Below are 16,593 nucleotides of genomic sequence, written 5' to 3' on the forward strand. Positions count from 1 at the left end.
GCTGGGGCTGTCCCACAGGTAGCCCCCCGGCGAGCGGCGACGGGGAGCGCGTTTAGGCTGGAGGGGTGCCGGACATCGGGGAGCGTCGCTCTCCGCCGGTGACTCGGGAGAGGAAATCTGTAAGGGAGCGCGGGGCTCCCGAGGCGGGGGGTGAACATCTGGAGTAGATCTCCCGTGGACGTTAGCACCTGAAAATACCGTTGTTCACAATCCCGTTGATTCTGCTCTGGAATTCCTCTGAATTCCCCCCGCGTAGGAGAGTTTAGGAAGTCGTAGCCGGGGCGTGTGTGCCAGCCGGAGGAAAAAAAAAACCAATTACGTTTAGCTCCATTTTTTTTATATGTGAACTTAATACAGCAAGGGTTTTTCTCCCCCGAATTTAAAGACCTAGTAAACCGTAATCATTTAACGGCCGTTTTTACTGTGGGAGGTTAATTCCTGGTCACAGCGCTGGAGCTGTTTTAACTGTTCGCTCGGCTGGGGATAAAAACCTCAGCAGAAACTGTTCGGGGTCGGTGGCCGCTTCCCCCCGCCGAGTCGCCAGGAGGGCTCGCTCGCCCACCGCCCTCCCCGCCAGCCGGTGGCGTTGGGGGGCCAGCCCCGGCCGTTGCTGGGCCCCGCGCCCGCCTCGCGCCCCGGCCGTTGGGCCTCGCGCCCCGGCCGTTGGCGGGGGGGCGGCGGCCGGAGGGCCCTGTGTAGCCCCCCCTCAGATATTCGCCGTTCTCCCCAGGCTGAAGCAAGCCGCCTGCGCCGGGGGAGGTAAGGAGGCGGCAGGGTGGGCTAGCTGGGAAAGCTGTCCGGCGTTGGAAATGACGCGCGCAGTTAGTTATTTGTTCCCGCAGCCCTGCAAAATGTCACCCGTTCTCCTGAGGTAAAGAGAGAGCACGCTTTCGGTAGAGTCAGTCGAAGCATGCGTTACCGACCGCATGCAGTCAATGGAAATTGGTAAATTTCAAAATTACCTCACGTGGAGGTATTTCTAGCCCTGAAAATTTTGTTTCAAGTAGCTGATATCCTGCCAGCTGTTTCAGAATCTCTAGTCTACCTAGAAAGTGCACGTCTAGTTATATCATAAACATCATTGTTGTTACTCTTGCTCCTCCTCCCTGTTAGCTATTTCACATTTTGTCTGGCATTAAATGAACTTAAGTAACATTATATGCTAATCACCTGTAATACTCATTTTACAGTTCAGTTATTTCTGAATGATGAATGCTTAACATTTTAATAAACCCACATTTGCTGTAAACTTTTTTTAAGCGTTCTTAGACTGAAACCTTACATGTGAAGTTTCAGCTTCAATATGCTTTTCTGTACATGAAAGTTAGAGACCTACTGCACCATATAATGCAGTAATGAAAGTATTGACACGGCTTTAGTTATGATACTGGGTAGAGCAATTGCAAGATGACTGTGTTTAAAAGCAAAGTTATGGCTAAGGGTGCAACATTTTATTTCCCATTATAATACTTCTACAAAATTTAATTTATGTTCCAAAAAAGAAAAAAAAGTAAAGGCAAAGAGTAATCTGGTTTCAATTACATGCTCTAGAATCGTTAGTAGGCCAGAGAATAATTTGGAATATTTTCTTATTGGGGCAGCACTGTAAGAGCATGAAGCATACAGGATTTTATTGCTCCTCTCCTGGTTCAGTAACTTAAAAGATGAAATAAAATAAGCATTTGTTTTATCTGTATACTGTAAAAATTATTTTTCTCTTCCAAATATATTTTCCAATGATGTTAGTATGTATGTGTTGATCAGAGCTTCCTAAACTGCTTAGAGAAATTGGATACTTTTTGACTGAGGTTATCAGATACTTTTGAAAAAATGCCTCAAATTGGGCACTGAAGAATCAAGGCACCCGCATACTAATAGTTTGTATGTCCAAATCATGGGTAGTTTTGGCTAACCTGTACCATTTGCATTGTATTTCTTTTTCTTGTATGAATGACACATGGCTAAATTAAACTTCACTTTTTACTCACACAAGTAATATTTACCTTGCAGTCAATATCCTGTCAATAAGAATTTGTAGGATTGGATCTCAAGTTTGCATTGCATATTACCATTATCAAGATTCACAGACTGTAGGGATATAGCTTAATGAGCATAAATATCTCTCTTCAAGTGTGATAAAGTTTTGAATGCTGGTTTATTTTTCTTTCTTTTCCTAAGTTCACATAGCTACATAGCAGACGGCCCTCTGTTCAGAAAGACATTATTAAAAATATAGTCAAAGAAATTTAAAGCATTGCTTATGGTTTCATTAAATATATTGCAAATAGTGGTAAGCTGTGTCTGCCAATTATACCATAAAAAATGGCTTGCGTAGTGCTAGACTTTCCCCTAAGTACCACATAGCTCAGGATTTGTACTAAGTACTAAAATAACCAGAATCAACAGGAGAATGTTAACTTAAAGTGAAGCAGTAAAGCTAGCATCTGTAGAGGGAATGAATTGGATTTCACAATGTGTGCGTGTGTCATTGAGTTTGTAAGAACAGCATCGGATGAAGGTTTCTGTTCCTTAAATTTTGCTGCTATTTGCTACGGTTGAAGTTGGATAGCAATCTTCCTCCAAAAGACTTCAGAAATTTTTCACTGTAAATGGTTTAAACAGAGTGCTTGCTTTTTACCTTACATTTCTCTTTTTCAGACTTTGGATGGCTTTGTTTTCGTGGTAGCATCAGATGGCAAAATAATGTACATCTCAGAAACAGCATCTGTACATCTTGGCTTATCTCAGGTATGAGTGCTTTATTCTGTCCATCTGTTAAATACAGATACTAGATTTGGAACCTAATACTGGTATCTTGCCATGGATATAATGCCATTGTTTTTTAGGAGTATTTGAAGCTTCAACTTTGTTCTCTGATAAATGACCTTACTTAAATATTCAAGTTCCCTTTACTTACAACCACATCGTGACTGTCTTTATATCTTTTCTTGTTCATTGTATTTTATTCCTCATTACCTTTAAGAAGGGTAATAAATAATATGATATTGCAAATTGCAGATATATACAGAGCTGGAAACCCAAACCTATTGCCTGTGTGGTAACGCTATACGTCTGAAATAAAGTTTAGAATTCAAGTCTATATGTTTTAGATTGTGTAAGATATTGAGACTTGCTATGAAATAGAGAGGAAATCTGATGTGGAACATGAGTTTTATGGCAAATGTGCTTTAGGAAAAAAAGAAAAGGGGGGCAGATTTATGAGTGTTCACATGGAATTCAGGGTAGTTTTTCCTGAGTTTTTCCAGCTCAGTGGTCTTTTCAGTAAAGCGTTTTATATGGTTGTGATAGAACTCATAAAACTCAGTTTACTACTGTTCTGCACAAGAAGTATAAGGGGTTTTTATTGTTTTTTTTCTTAGAAGGACATTTCTAATTTTTTGCCTTCTTGGGATAGGCACAAGGGCAAATAGCCTGAATTTATTGCAGAGTGCAAGTTTCCATATCTTTGTGTGTAAATGTATTATACAAATTCATTGGTAGCACCTGACCTAAAGCTTGCCGAAGTCCAATAGAAAAACTCCTAATTAATTTCACTGGGCCCTGAATGAGACTTGCAAGAAACAGAAGTGTTTCTTCAGAACCAGTTGGAGCTCAAACACTTCTCAGAGTTAAATAAAGTGAAAAAAAAAAAGACTTAATAGTAGAGGGAAGAAGAAGGAGGAGATGAAGGTGAGAGAGAGCAGGATGTTCTGAAAATGTCCGGGGAATATGCCCTGTGGCTATTCCAATAGCCAATAAACAGAGGAAGGGCTGAGTTGTGGAGATTATATGTGTACTTCAACTTTGGTAGTAACTAATAACTTTGATTGAAAAACTGTGAAGTTCTTTGGATGTGTGTTGATAATAGTGATATTAGAATTAGTAGCTGTGAAAAAAAAAAGAATTCTAAATAGCTAGAAAAAGCAAGTATATAATCTAATAAACACCACTTCTAAATCCAAAGGCAACTACAATCCCTGTTTTTGTAATCTCTTTTAGAAAAACTAGTTTTGAGAATCAATATTCTGTGTGGATACTTTTTTTCTGCCAACTTTTAAAAATGTGTCCAGGGAACATTCTTGGTTCAAGCAGTTTGTTCAAATGAGTCTGTTACAGTATAGTATTAGTTGTTTCATAACATTTAATGCATATTAAAATTACTTTAAAATTGCTTTGTTTTAGAATAAACTTTCCTAGAGAATGGCCATATTTCTACTCTGAATCAACAGCCTTATTAAAAGTTTTTCTTGCCTTAACTTTTTGAAAAGATCCACCACGTTGCTGACTGCTTAAATAGATTCATTTAGTCAGTACAATTATTCCAAAGCACTGAGTGTTCCCATCTGTCCTTGCTGAAGTAGAGTCTCATTGTCCTGTGCTGCTTGCTGTTTAATAAGTGCTAACTGATCTTCCAGGTTTTGTCCAGAAATTGTTTCTTTCTTTTCTTTCTTTTTGAGCAATATCAAGTCGTCAGATCTTGTAGGTCTCAGTATTATCCAGTCATCTGGTGAAATTAAAGAACTACGGGATCAGTAGGGCACTAAATAGACTTTACCACATTCAGGGAGAGGGAACTGAAAGTGTCATACAGGCTTTAGTCATATTTAGCCCTCATGCCCTTACAGCCATCTGCACAGACTGAATTCCATGTGCATTGCACATGTAAATATCTATAAACCCGTAGTGCAAGAGGTGCTGAGGAAAACTAGAGGATTTGGTCATATTGCTTATTGAAGTCTGTTTAATAAGCAAAATCACAAATATTTCACTTTAGCAGAGATTTGTAAATGAATGGGCTGTATCCTTGAACTCCCCAGAAAGTAAAGATCAGAGAGGACAGAGGGATGTGAAATTTAAGGGCATGTTTTAGACTCTCAAAACATGAAGTGCTCCAGCAGTTTCACAGTGCAGTTTTTGATTTACAAATACAAAACCCCAGCTAAACAAGGCAGTGATTTTTTCCCCTCCTTCCTCATTTGGTTTTATCATTTAATCTGTTCTTGCTTTTTCTCAATGTTCTATTTTTGAGAGGACAATTTTGCTTTAAGTAGTACTAGCGTTAGTACTAGGCTACTCCTACATACTAGGATATTAATACATTAACACTAGGATATTCCTGTAAGCTTCCCAGGACTCTAAATGAGTTCTTGTTCCTGCTTCTCTGGAAATCACTGGGAGTTTTGCCACTGACATCAACAAGAATGAGATTGGTCTGTAGAAGCAAATTGTGCAAGTCTCCCTCACCAAGTCATAATCCCACACTATATTTTCAACAAGTGCTCTCATAGAGCTCCAGCCAATACAAGCTGAGACCAGAGTGATGATGATTGTAGAAAATCTTTTAGAGTGTGCATAGAAAGGTCTTTTTATTAAATAATTTGACAATTAACTAGTCCACACATCAATTTCCAGTTAAAGTGCAATTTGTTTAAAAATATATATTTAAACTAAATAAAAAGTCCATTTAAAAATATTTTGCAGGATATTCTTGGAGACCTACTACAGTAGCCTTTATCTTCTAGCTGATCTTGAATTTAACTTCAGCAGAAAGAAATTAGAGCTTCTGAATAACCCTTCACTGGCTGGTGTAGTTAAGCTTTTTTAAAATTTAAAAATAACATTAAGGATTGTTTTTCAGCACTACTTCACTCACTTCTGTCTGCAGCATCAGAGAATCAGAAACAGTATTTCTGAAAAGGCTGTATCTTCATTTGTGGACCTATCACTTAATTTGTGGCTTTGGATTTTGATCTGCCTTTGGTCTCAACTGTAACAGTAAATATTGTAAATACTGATGGTTAGGACCCACTTCTCCATCTACTTTCAATTGGCCTCAGATCAGTGTTGAACTGACTTGTGCTAGCTGAGAGAGACAATTCCTTGCCTCTTTTTTTCCAAGGGTAACAAATAGGTTCATATTCCCCAAATGTTTTTTCCCCTTGGAGTCCAAAGGCACAGAATGGATAGGAAAATCCCCTTAGGAAACAGTGGTGAAAGATATATTTTTTTGAAATTTTGAAAGTCTGGAGCTTACTCCAGCTATTTTCTGCATCCATGAGGGAGCCAAGCTTATCTTTGACTTTTGATAAGTCTTGAAATATTTAACCACAAACATCTGAACTTTTCTAAGAGTTTATTTTACTTTCATCAAATAAGTATATGAAAGGCAAAATATGTAATTATTTGCTCTAGAATCCATCTACTTAGTCCTCTGTGTTTATTATGAATTGTTTCTTGGCAGGAAAAAAAATGTGCAGCTGAGTTACACAAAAAACCCCTCTTAGCAGGAAACAGCGATATTTGGTAGTAAGCAGGTATTTACAGATATTAAAAAGCTGCATCGAGGAAGCTGGTTTAATAATCCTGAGGCATGGGATTTTAGAAGGTTTATGAATTCAACCATATAATTTATTTTTTTAGGTTTTCAGTGTTTCATTGTAGGCTTTAAAATAGCATGCATGGACTATGCGTAGCAGGAGACTGTGGTCAGTTTCAAAATTATGTATACATATTTTGGTTATTTGACTCTTACATAGTCCCCATCTCTTTGCTGACGGCTTTATGTTTCCACTTGCATTTTTACAGTCAATTTTGGTTTCAGTGTTGTATGTTCACCTCCCGCTGATTTTGCTGGGATTGCAAATGCATACATCAGAGTAGAAAATATTCCTATGTGTATAATGAGAAAAACTAGTCATTAGTTTGACAAAGCACTTTAGTTTTGAATTTTAGATATAAGCTCCTGGGTACAAATTATGGTTTGGATAAAACTGTGACCTTGGGTCCAGTCCTGTGAATCCTGTGAACGAACGTGTATTTCTGTGAGTAGTCTTTTTGAAATAGGTAGTGACTTTTGGAAAAGCAAGAGATACCCATGAGTTATATTTTGTAAGAGAGTAGATGCATGTTGATGTGTTTATGATTATACTCGGTAATAGCAGACATGCAACAAGATCTTTTGGATTACTACAGTAGATGTTGCTAGTCAGGTTGGTTGGTGTTGTTTTTGTAAGAAAGTCTTTATATTGAAGGGAGAGATTATTTGCACATAGCCACCCATGAATGATTCTTTTTTGGAAGCTGTTTTCTCTGATACAATTGTTTTAATTTTGAAGGCAAAATATACTCTTCAGCAAAATCACTATTAGCCAAAGATAAAATAGTAAGAACAGGGTCATAAGTGATACTCGGTTTGGTTTGAACACTGACCACAGCTGTGCATTTTTGCAATGATAATTTTTTTCATGTTCTGGTTTACTAAGCCTATAGGCCAATGAAATGCTCATCAGCATAAGAATTATTAGAATTTTTTAAAAATTGGTTTTACATGTCTGTAGGTGATTATGGTATTTAGAGAGATAGCTATGGATGTTCACGATATGTTTTCCCCCATGTAATTAAAAACAAACAGAAGCATTGAGAAGCATGACTCACAGTGAGGTTGTATATTCTCCTTCCTCCCCCACCACTAAAGCTTGAATATGGGGTGTTACTATAACAGGTCCCCAACCTGTTACAATCCTAAAAAGGAACAGCCAGTGCTTTTTAAGGAGAACTTTCAGAGAAAATTATATAAATGAAGCAATGTAGATAATCTCCTTTCCTTTCCTTTCCTTTCCTTTCCTTTCCTTTCCTTTCCTTTCCTTTCCTTTCCTTTCCTTTCCTTTCCTTTCCTTTCCTTTCCTTTCCTTTCCTTTCCTTTCCTTTCCTTTCCTTTCCCCTTCTCTCCCTCTCCCCCTTGTCCTCCCTCTCTTCCTTTCTTTTATTCCTCTCTTTCTCTCTCTCCCCACCTCTTTCTCTGCTTTTCTTTCTCTCTTTTTCTCTCTTTCCATCTCTCCTTTCCTTTTTTCTCTTTCTTTCACTCTTTTTTTCCTTATTCAGTGAAATTTTATTCTGTTTAGAATATCAGATCAGTGTTGGTGGTTTTGTTTTTGCAGGGAAGGGTTGTTGGAAATAGGCAGTGGGGAATAGATGGCTAGAAAAAAAGTTAGTTTGCATAGTCTTGGGAGAGACATTCCATGAATAATGCAGAAAATGGAACGATGAGAAACATTTTCGGAAAAAGATTGCTTTGTGGGGTAGACAACTTCATTTATTCCAAAGAAAAGGCAACTCACACATCTTAGCAAATCAGTAGGATTGGCTCAGAATAATAGGTTAAATTACTTCACTTCTCAGCTGTCTCTGATCTTGGGGGCCCAAGGCACATCAGGCCACACTGAACAATTGGGCAGCCTGACACTAATTTAAAACACAGGCTCAAAGTATTGGTTCACTCCTTAAATCAATTACTGCATCTATCTGGAGACTTTTGTTGGTGAGTTTTATATGTGGCAGATAGAGTTAGCAAAAAGGACATACGGTGCACACCATTCATTTTTTTGTGCAACAGTTATTATGGGTACAACAGTGGGAAAGATAGAAATACATTCTTCTGCAAGCAAAGTTCAAGTGAGAAGAGGGAATACACAGATATTTAAGATAGATCTAGTCTTTATTGTGCATGTTTACTTAAAGCAGGGAAGGCTCAATCCAGTGTCCATGAAAATCTATGGAAGTCTGCATTTTGAATTTACTGGCTACTGTTCTGAGCCCTTCGCACTACTGTGGATTGAGTGTGGTGGATTGTCTTTGAAAAGACACAAAGGAATTGTGTAAATCTATTGATTTGGCTCTGAAGGCTCAGCTGCCAGCTGAATGCAGGTGATAGTTTCTGGGAACCTGTAGAAACATTATTTTTTTGGATATCTGTCTTCTTGAGAGACATTAATACAGTTCACAGAGATTTTATCCCATTTTGTGGCAAACTAACATTTCTACAGCTGCTCTAGTTTATCACTTCATTTGCCAGCTCTCTCTAATAGCAGCTCTTCTGTACCCACATCATCACCAGAAATTCCCACAAAAGTCCCTATAATATTAGTTACCGCTGAAGAAGGAATTAATTCAATTTAATGGGTATAATTTGGAACACGGTTTTGATACATTCAACTTATGTTTTAAAAGTGGTGTGTAGTTACCCAGATGCAGTGTATGCAGGTTACTTCAGAGCACTTTTGGGATAGGAAAAAAAAATAGCCAGCTGCACTGCTTCATGTGTTACATGTCTCTTCACAGGTGGAGCTAACTGGTAATAGCATTTATGAGTACATACATCCTTCTGATCATGATGAGATGACAGCTGTTCTTACTGCTCACCAGCCTCTTCATCCTCACCTCTTACAAGGTACTTGTGTGATCTGTGATCAAACTACCAGTGAAAAACTAAAAAAAAGTAACAAGTCTAGGCTGAAATGTGAGACGTTCATAATTTAACTGATATGAAGTTACGTACATGAATGGAGGAAGAGCATGAACTTGAAACTGTGACCCAGGATTTTGGTTTGTTGTAGTAAAGGGAGTAAGGTACCCTAGATTAAATAATGCTTTTCATGCTATGGAGTCCATGCAGTTTTAAACAGGTTTTTAGATTTTGCCCAGTGGCCATTTAATCTCTTTTATTTTGTCATCACTGCTGAGGTTGCAGGAATGTTGCAATGGTGTAGCTGTGCACAGCTGCAGCTATGCGATCTTAGCGGGGAAAAAAAAAAAAGAATAATACATTAAGCAATTGGGAAATAGAAGGGCACTTTTAATGTTTTAAAAACAACTGTTAAATTTGAAGCTTGGACAAAAAGCCAGACCTAATACCCTCCACTGTAGGAAGAGCAAGAATGGGTTTTGTAAATGACCTAGATTTAGAAACTCTCATTAAAAAAGTGATCTCTCCAGGAAAATAATGTCCTCTTGCCTTGATACTGGATCACTGATTCACCAAGCCTCTGCACACATCCTGTTCAGGTGCTGCAGATGATTCATCCACGTGTACCCATACAGCATGATGCTAAGCTGGATGGAGTGTCAGGGAAGACAGCAGAACTCTTATTGATTATGTGAACGCCTGGATCAGACTGTCCACCCTGGCTGGGCTCAGCCACCACACATAAATATTAACACAACCCTTTGTGTGTTAAGTTGTTACTTCAGTGTTGTAACTACTATATAACTAACAAAGAAATGCTCACCTTTGCACTATCTTCTTCAGTAGCTCGTTTCCTCAGGGGCAATTCTTTGAACTTTAAAATATCAGAAATAATCTGGCTCCATCATGTACAATGTGCTTTCACATATATTTCATAATTGCTTAATCAGTTGGAGCTCACATCCTGCTAGTTTTTACTGGCCTTCTTAAGGCACAGCTCCTAAAAGCATGAGGAGCTTTGGGTTTGCACTACAATTCTGTTTAGGATCAGGCATTTTTTTCACAGTTCTGGTGCCTGTGCATTTTCTGTACTTGGTGATCTCACCACAGTTCTGACTGCTGTGATTCCATCAGCGCAGAACCATGTACCCTCTGCATGCAGGGAAGTTTAATGTGCCTGGAAGTATATGTACTTCTCTGAGTGGTGTAAATGGAAGAATTATCTTAGCCTCCTTCTCTCTTCTTCCTCCCTAAACAGGTTGTCTTGAGTACCCCTTGGTGTCTTGAAAAACAAACTCTTATTTTTCTTGGACTCTTCTGATTCTAGTTCTTACTTGACAATTTCATAGTTTGCTCATTCCTCCACCAGGGATTTTTTTTTAAATGTTGACTTTAAAAAAAAAAACACCACATTTTTTTCCTTTTTCCTACCTTACTGATAAGCAGAGGGGATACCTCTGGTATAAATGCATGACCTTTCATGCAGTTCTGCTGGTATCCAAGTTGGTAGTAAGACATTTTTATACCCACTGTCTGGCCAATGGCAATAGCCTCCTGGTTTTGTTACAATATTTGTTAGTCAGAGATTTTTTACAAATTTAAAGTCATGGACAACTGATTGGTATTAATTTCTGTGTCAAATGCAAATAAGCCCCCAGCTTTTCCTATTCTTTGTTTAGTGTCATGACTCTGGTTTACTAGAAGCAGTGAGACAGCACAGTAGTACTGCAGTTCCAGAAGGGTGGGGTTTTTTTGTTCAGAACTAGGTACTGCCTGTTTCTTGCTTACATGTAGATGTCTCTGGATGCTTATCTTGCCTGTTAGCATTTGTTTTCTGAAACAATCAGGTCTCTTTCGTTTTAGCTACTTATGGTCAAATTCTTTATTTCCTTAACAAATTCTCATCACAGCGAAGTGTAATTCTGTTCTGGTTGTGTTTGAAAAGACTTTACACACAATTGAAACTGTTGATTTCAGTTTACTTGCAACTGTTTCAGTCTGAAATTCTGCTGATGGTATAATTAGCCACAGATATATGCCTCATTCTCTGTAGCTTTCTTCATTCTACATAGATGCTGTTATTAGCATCAAGCTCTGGTTTCTCAGTACTGCAAAGGTAAAGGAAAATTTACTTTGGAATGTGAGCCATTTACATATGTTTTATTTTGTGTAGTAGAGAAAATTGATAAAAACCTCAAAACAACAGCATCTTATTTGGATTCCTAGACTTGGAGAACATAAATAAAGGAGTTAGGCTGTGTTCTGGTTTGTATAGGGATTATTTTATGCAAATCTTACTTCTGTGTGTCTCTTCCCCAAATAATGCATGGAGTGGGTACATTAAAATATCCAGAATACATAGCTAAATCTTTTTAAAATTAACAGAGTGACCAGATATTTATTTATATTTGTCTTCCCTGTGCCAGTAGTTCCCTTTTCTGCAGTGTATACATTTTATACATATATATCTTGAGGTATAACCTGAAACCACCTGGCCTACAGAAATCAAAATAGGTTTCCTGTTTTCCTTCAGTGAAGCTCTGAAACCTAGTTAATAAATGACAAGAATGAAGCAACTTCTATCTGTATCTTAGTAGGTATTTTGAATATTTAAATAAAACATGGAGTTCTACAAATAACTTAGGACTGAGGGAAGTTGAGTAAAAGTGGCTTTATTTTCCAATAAAAAGGAAAATAGACTTTTTAAAGACCATTTTTTTGTCATTTCAGTTTGATTTTATCTCTTTTAATCTTTTAAAACATGTTCGAATCATCAGGTCACTGGGTCAAATAAAAACTTTCCTTTTATAACTTTATTATGTTATAGATCTCTCTAATCTGTGGTATTACTCAGGAATAAAATCAATATTGCACTGCAGACATAGACGTTTATAACACAAAGTTAGCTCTTGGCTCATGTAACTTTACTTGCTCAAGATGTGTTCTTCAGCTAATTCTCAGATATGCATATATATTTTTAGTTCAGTTGCTATTTCAGCAGTTGTAGTTGGATAAGGTCTGTTATGATAGAAATAAAATCACAAATGTGAACATACATATCTATACTTTGTGGTTTCTGTTACTGGTATCAAATAACCCAGAGCACAGATTATTTTTGACTTCCAGTTTTACAGTCTTCATAAATTTTGATGCCATCCCTTTATTTATACCTTTGTTTGCTTTTAATCTTCCTCATTGTCCTTCATTATTCTCTTCAAACCTTCTCTTGTATTTCCAGTGCTTCATCAGTTCCATAGAAGCTTTTCTGAAAGACCAAACAACATGAGAAATGTAGAAGCCTTACAGCTGTTGAGCTCTAGAAATCTTATTTGCATGAGTTTTATTTCCCAAGGAAATGCAAATTATTGCTCACTGCATAAAATCAGATATAGTGTGGATTTCCTTATATCATGCTCACTGTCACATTGTTTTTCTTCAGATAACTTAGCCTGGTACTCAAAAAATTACATACTAGTTTTAAAGGCATAAGCCTTCTTAAATTATAACTTTTTAATTTTTTTAAATTTGCCCTGGACTTCCTAATATTTTAAGTACAACAAGGCACATCTTCAAACATAGAGGGCAGATACTTTATTTTTTAAAAGACAGTGAAAATTCTTGAATAATCACTTGCTTCCAGAAGCTGCGACTTCATAGCAATATTAAAAGTAATAAAATTTGAGAAAATGGATGTTGGTGAACTAGCTGTTGTGTTATTCCTCTTTAGATAAATCCAACGTGGTGCTACAGTAAGTTATGGTAAGGAAAGCTTTTGGGGCAAGAAACTGGAAGGCAGAGCTCTGAGAAGCATTTAAAAGTCATAAAGGACAAACAGCTCAGTGTGAGCTCCTGTGATGAAGCTGTGGCAAAAAGGAGCAATGGAAAATCCTTGTGCATGTAAGCACAGGAATAGTGAATAGGAATAGCAGGGATGAATAATTGTGTTCTTTATACAATACTAGTGAAATGGACACTGGATTTTTCTGTATAATTCTGTTGTCCACTTTTAAAAAAAAGTGGCAAATTGGAGAAAGTACAGAAAAGAGCCACAAAAATGATCGAAGGACTGGAAAGGCTTATAATGAGAGATGAAACAACACCATCTGTTTATCAGTAAGAAGATTGGGAGGTGACTTGATTACTGTGTGTGCATACTTTCAAGGGAGGAAAATACTGGGAACTAAAGGACTGTTTTAGAAGAAAAAACATATCAAGGACCAATGTCTGTGAACTGAAACCACAAAAGCTCAAATTAGAATAATGCATACATTTATAACTAGGAGTTTGATTAACCACAGGAACAAAATACTGAGGGAAGCAGTGGTTTCTTCCTCTTTTGATGTCTTCAGATCAAGGCTGTATGCCTTTATAGAAGATACGCTTTAGGCAACCAGAAGTTACTGAGCTCACCACAGGAGTAACTGACTGAAGTTTAATGAACTACAATGTACAGGTTACACCTATGATCTAATGCTCCTTTCTGGCCTTTAAAGTCTTCAAACTATGACTCAATGAAAGCCATAAGCCCCATGATCTGTGGAGGCTTTGGAGAATTTCAGCTTTAACTTACAAAGTCTTTAAGCTGCCTTTTTACCTGCATGACCAGAATTGAAAATGTAAAGCAATATGTAGTGATCCCTTGCTGTGAAAGAAGCCAACAGCTGGACTCTCTTTCTGAGGGTAGCTGGGGTGGCAAAAAAGAGTAATTTCTCTCACATACACATTAAAGGTAGGGTATGCCTCAGCAAATCACCTTGCATGAGTCTTTAGGCCAACTTTGCACCAATTGTAGCAAAATGAATCCATTATATTCAACTGGGATGGGTTAGCAGAAAAAGAAAAAAAAAAAAGAAAAAAAAAGAAAAAAGAGAATAATTTGATATCTTTTCCAAACGACGTGTACTGGCTGTGTTCAGATCTCAGATGACTCCACTGGCCCTTCACGCCTTTTCAAACATTGCTTAATGTATTTCTGGTCTGCAGCATTTTAGTGTGTTCTGGCTTAGTTTTGTACCTGTGAAGCCTTAAACCTCGGTTTTGCATTCCCTATACCACCTGTATGTGTTGCATAGACTGATATCAAGATTCCTGGGTCTCGATCCTAAGATATGCAACACTTCACTAACAGGAAAGTGGCAGTTGTTTCATGGTGCAGGGCTGAGAAACTGATTTCTTAGGATGTAGAGAAGTTGTTTTGATACATGCTGTCTTTCCTTAAGCATTCACAGCTCTGAAAGCTTTTCTTTTCTGTTGCTTCAACTTGTGGAACTAACAAACTGGGTTCAGTGGATGAGATTCTCCTGCTGGGGCAGAAGGTAGTCATCCAGCAGGGCAGTTGGGCTCCAAAATGTGGGGATGATGAGGTAACAGTGGTTTCTGAATCTTGGAAGGCTGCAAGGTTATGTTTATGACTGACTATGTCAAGACTCAGTGCATGCTGCATATCTCCCTTGCTTAGTGCAGGAGACCTAGCAGGTTGTGGTGCCATGCAAAGTTCTGCCTAGCCAACAATAGCTCCAGAACTTCATGGAGCCATGTGAGGAGTTTGCCCCTTTCCTCACCTTACATATAGCATAAACCTAAATGTATGTCAGGCTAGTAAGTCTAAGCTGCTACAGCTCAGCAGCTAAGCATTTTGGTACTAGCATGGTGGGGGGTACAATGCTGACAGAGGTTTGTGAAGTGACTGTTACAAAGTTCCTTGTCCAGAGGTGATAAGCATTTTGAATGTGTCTGAAATAGTGGCTGGCTTTCAGGGACTGAATATTGAGGATTGCACAAGGATTATTGACTACACCCCGCTCCCCCCCTAGCATGCTCTTTAGAGGAAACAACATACTGACACAAGCTGGGATGCACATACTACAATGTTGGGACCTTAAGCCCTCAAACGATGTTGCTGTCAAAAGTGTGTCTGCACCAACCATTTTTGCAGAAAGTTTTCTTTAACAGTTAGCAGCATAGAGGGGTAGGCTTGTAGCACAATAGTAACACTTACTAAACCATCTGGAGTTCTTTGGGAGATGTTGTACCTCCTGAACCATATCTATAAGAATAAAAAAGGAAATTTTTGCATGAAATATCAGGGTAGTGCAAGCTGGGTATGACTAGTCAGTCCATCTGTCATCATTGCAGCTGAATATATGCAAGCAAGCAAGCAAAATAAGAGATATTTGCACTGCAGGTTAACTGAGACAAGCAATTAAGCAATGCTGAGAGGGATTCAGCATTGTGTGCTGCTCTTCCATGTGTGTTTTTGGAGTCAGACATTGTGTGTCTTTTATTGGTTTCATATGCTTTTTCTGAGATTTTAATCCTTTAAAACGTCTATAGCTTCCCAACTTTTGCTGACTTGCACACCAAGGCATGGTATACAAAAAGCAGCTTATTAACATTCCCCAGAGCAGACAAAGGGAAAAAGGAATACTGTAGTTATTGTAGACATTCCAGTTGTCTGCTAATAACTGGATAATTCTTATATGATTAGTTATAAGCCTAATTTAAGTTACACAAGGAATGTGGAATACATTGTGTCAGGCTTTCTCCACTCTAGTTGATGCTTTAGAGGGCACCGTTTCAGTCAGCTAAGAAGTAAATGCCAGTGCATACTTTTCCTCTCAAGGAAGAACATCTTCCGTACATACATTTTGTTTGATATTAAAAGAAGGGAATAGAGAATTTTACATCTGGAAAGATCTTTTTACACTAAGTTTTACAGAAATTTTGCTAGTAGTACATATGCAAAAGACAAATGTTGATAGAAATTTTTGCTTTAATTAATTAAAACACATTTTATAGAAGAACTGTTATTGAATGATAATGGTTTAACATGATGATCCTGTTACCACTGTTTGTTAGTGTTATTTTAAACTTGAGAAACCTAGAAAATATTATTATTTTGGATGTACTAAAGTGGAAAACAGGGCAGACTGCTGTCACCCCATTAAAAAATCTTCATTGGTATTTAACAGTAAAGTATACCAAAGAGAGTAGAGTGTCTCAGACTGCGAAAGCTATTTGTCTCCTCTCTGCCTAGTGCCCTGTTGAGTTTCTTCTCTAAGAAAAGTTTGGAAGCATCACTTACAGGAGCAAAGGAAAATTTGGGCAAATGCTAGCAAACAGCTGAGTTTGGATGACAGGGATGACAATGGAGACAATTTACTCTCTGCAGCACTGATAGGATTCTGAATACAGTCAGGACACAGAACAAACTGTGCAAATGGGGAGGAAATTTGGGCAGCTTGTGCAAGCTTGGAACTCTACGACAGAGGCTAACAACAGAACTGACTGCTTCTCTACCACAGCAAGAGCATTATCAGGGCAAACCAAGTCAGCCCACAAACTTCAGTTTT

General features: G+C 38.0%; 1 protein-coding gene across 4 annotated transcripts in view; it reads left to right on the forward strand.

The window, feature by feature from the left end:
• SIM2 (SIM bHLH transcription factor 2) overlaps nt 1-16,593 on the forward strand; it is a 63,407-nt gene that overhangs the window by 10,856 nt on the left and 35,958 nt on the right. For all 4 annotated transcript variants that reach the window (XM_030020217.1, XM_030020218.1, XM_030020221.2 and 1 more), the window contains 2 exons: nt 2,659-2,748; nt 9,118-9,226. In XM_030020217.1, the coding sequence (XP_029876077.1) occupies nt 2,659-2,748; nt 9,118-9,226 (199 nt within the window). The remainder of the gene's footprint in view (nt 1-2,658; nt 2,749-9,117; nt 9,227-16,593) is intronic.

The sequence above is a fragment of the Aquila chrysaetos genome, chromosome 7, assembly GCF_900496995.4.
Source record: "Aquila chrysaetos chrysaetos chromosome 7, bAquChr1.4, whole genome shotgun sequence".
In the NCBI taxonomy this organism is placed as follows: domain Eukaryota; kingdom Metazoa; phylum Chordata; class Aves; order Accipitriformes; family Accipitridae; genus Aquila; species Aquila chrysaetos.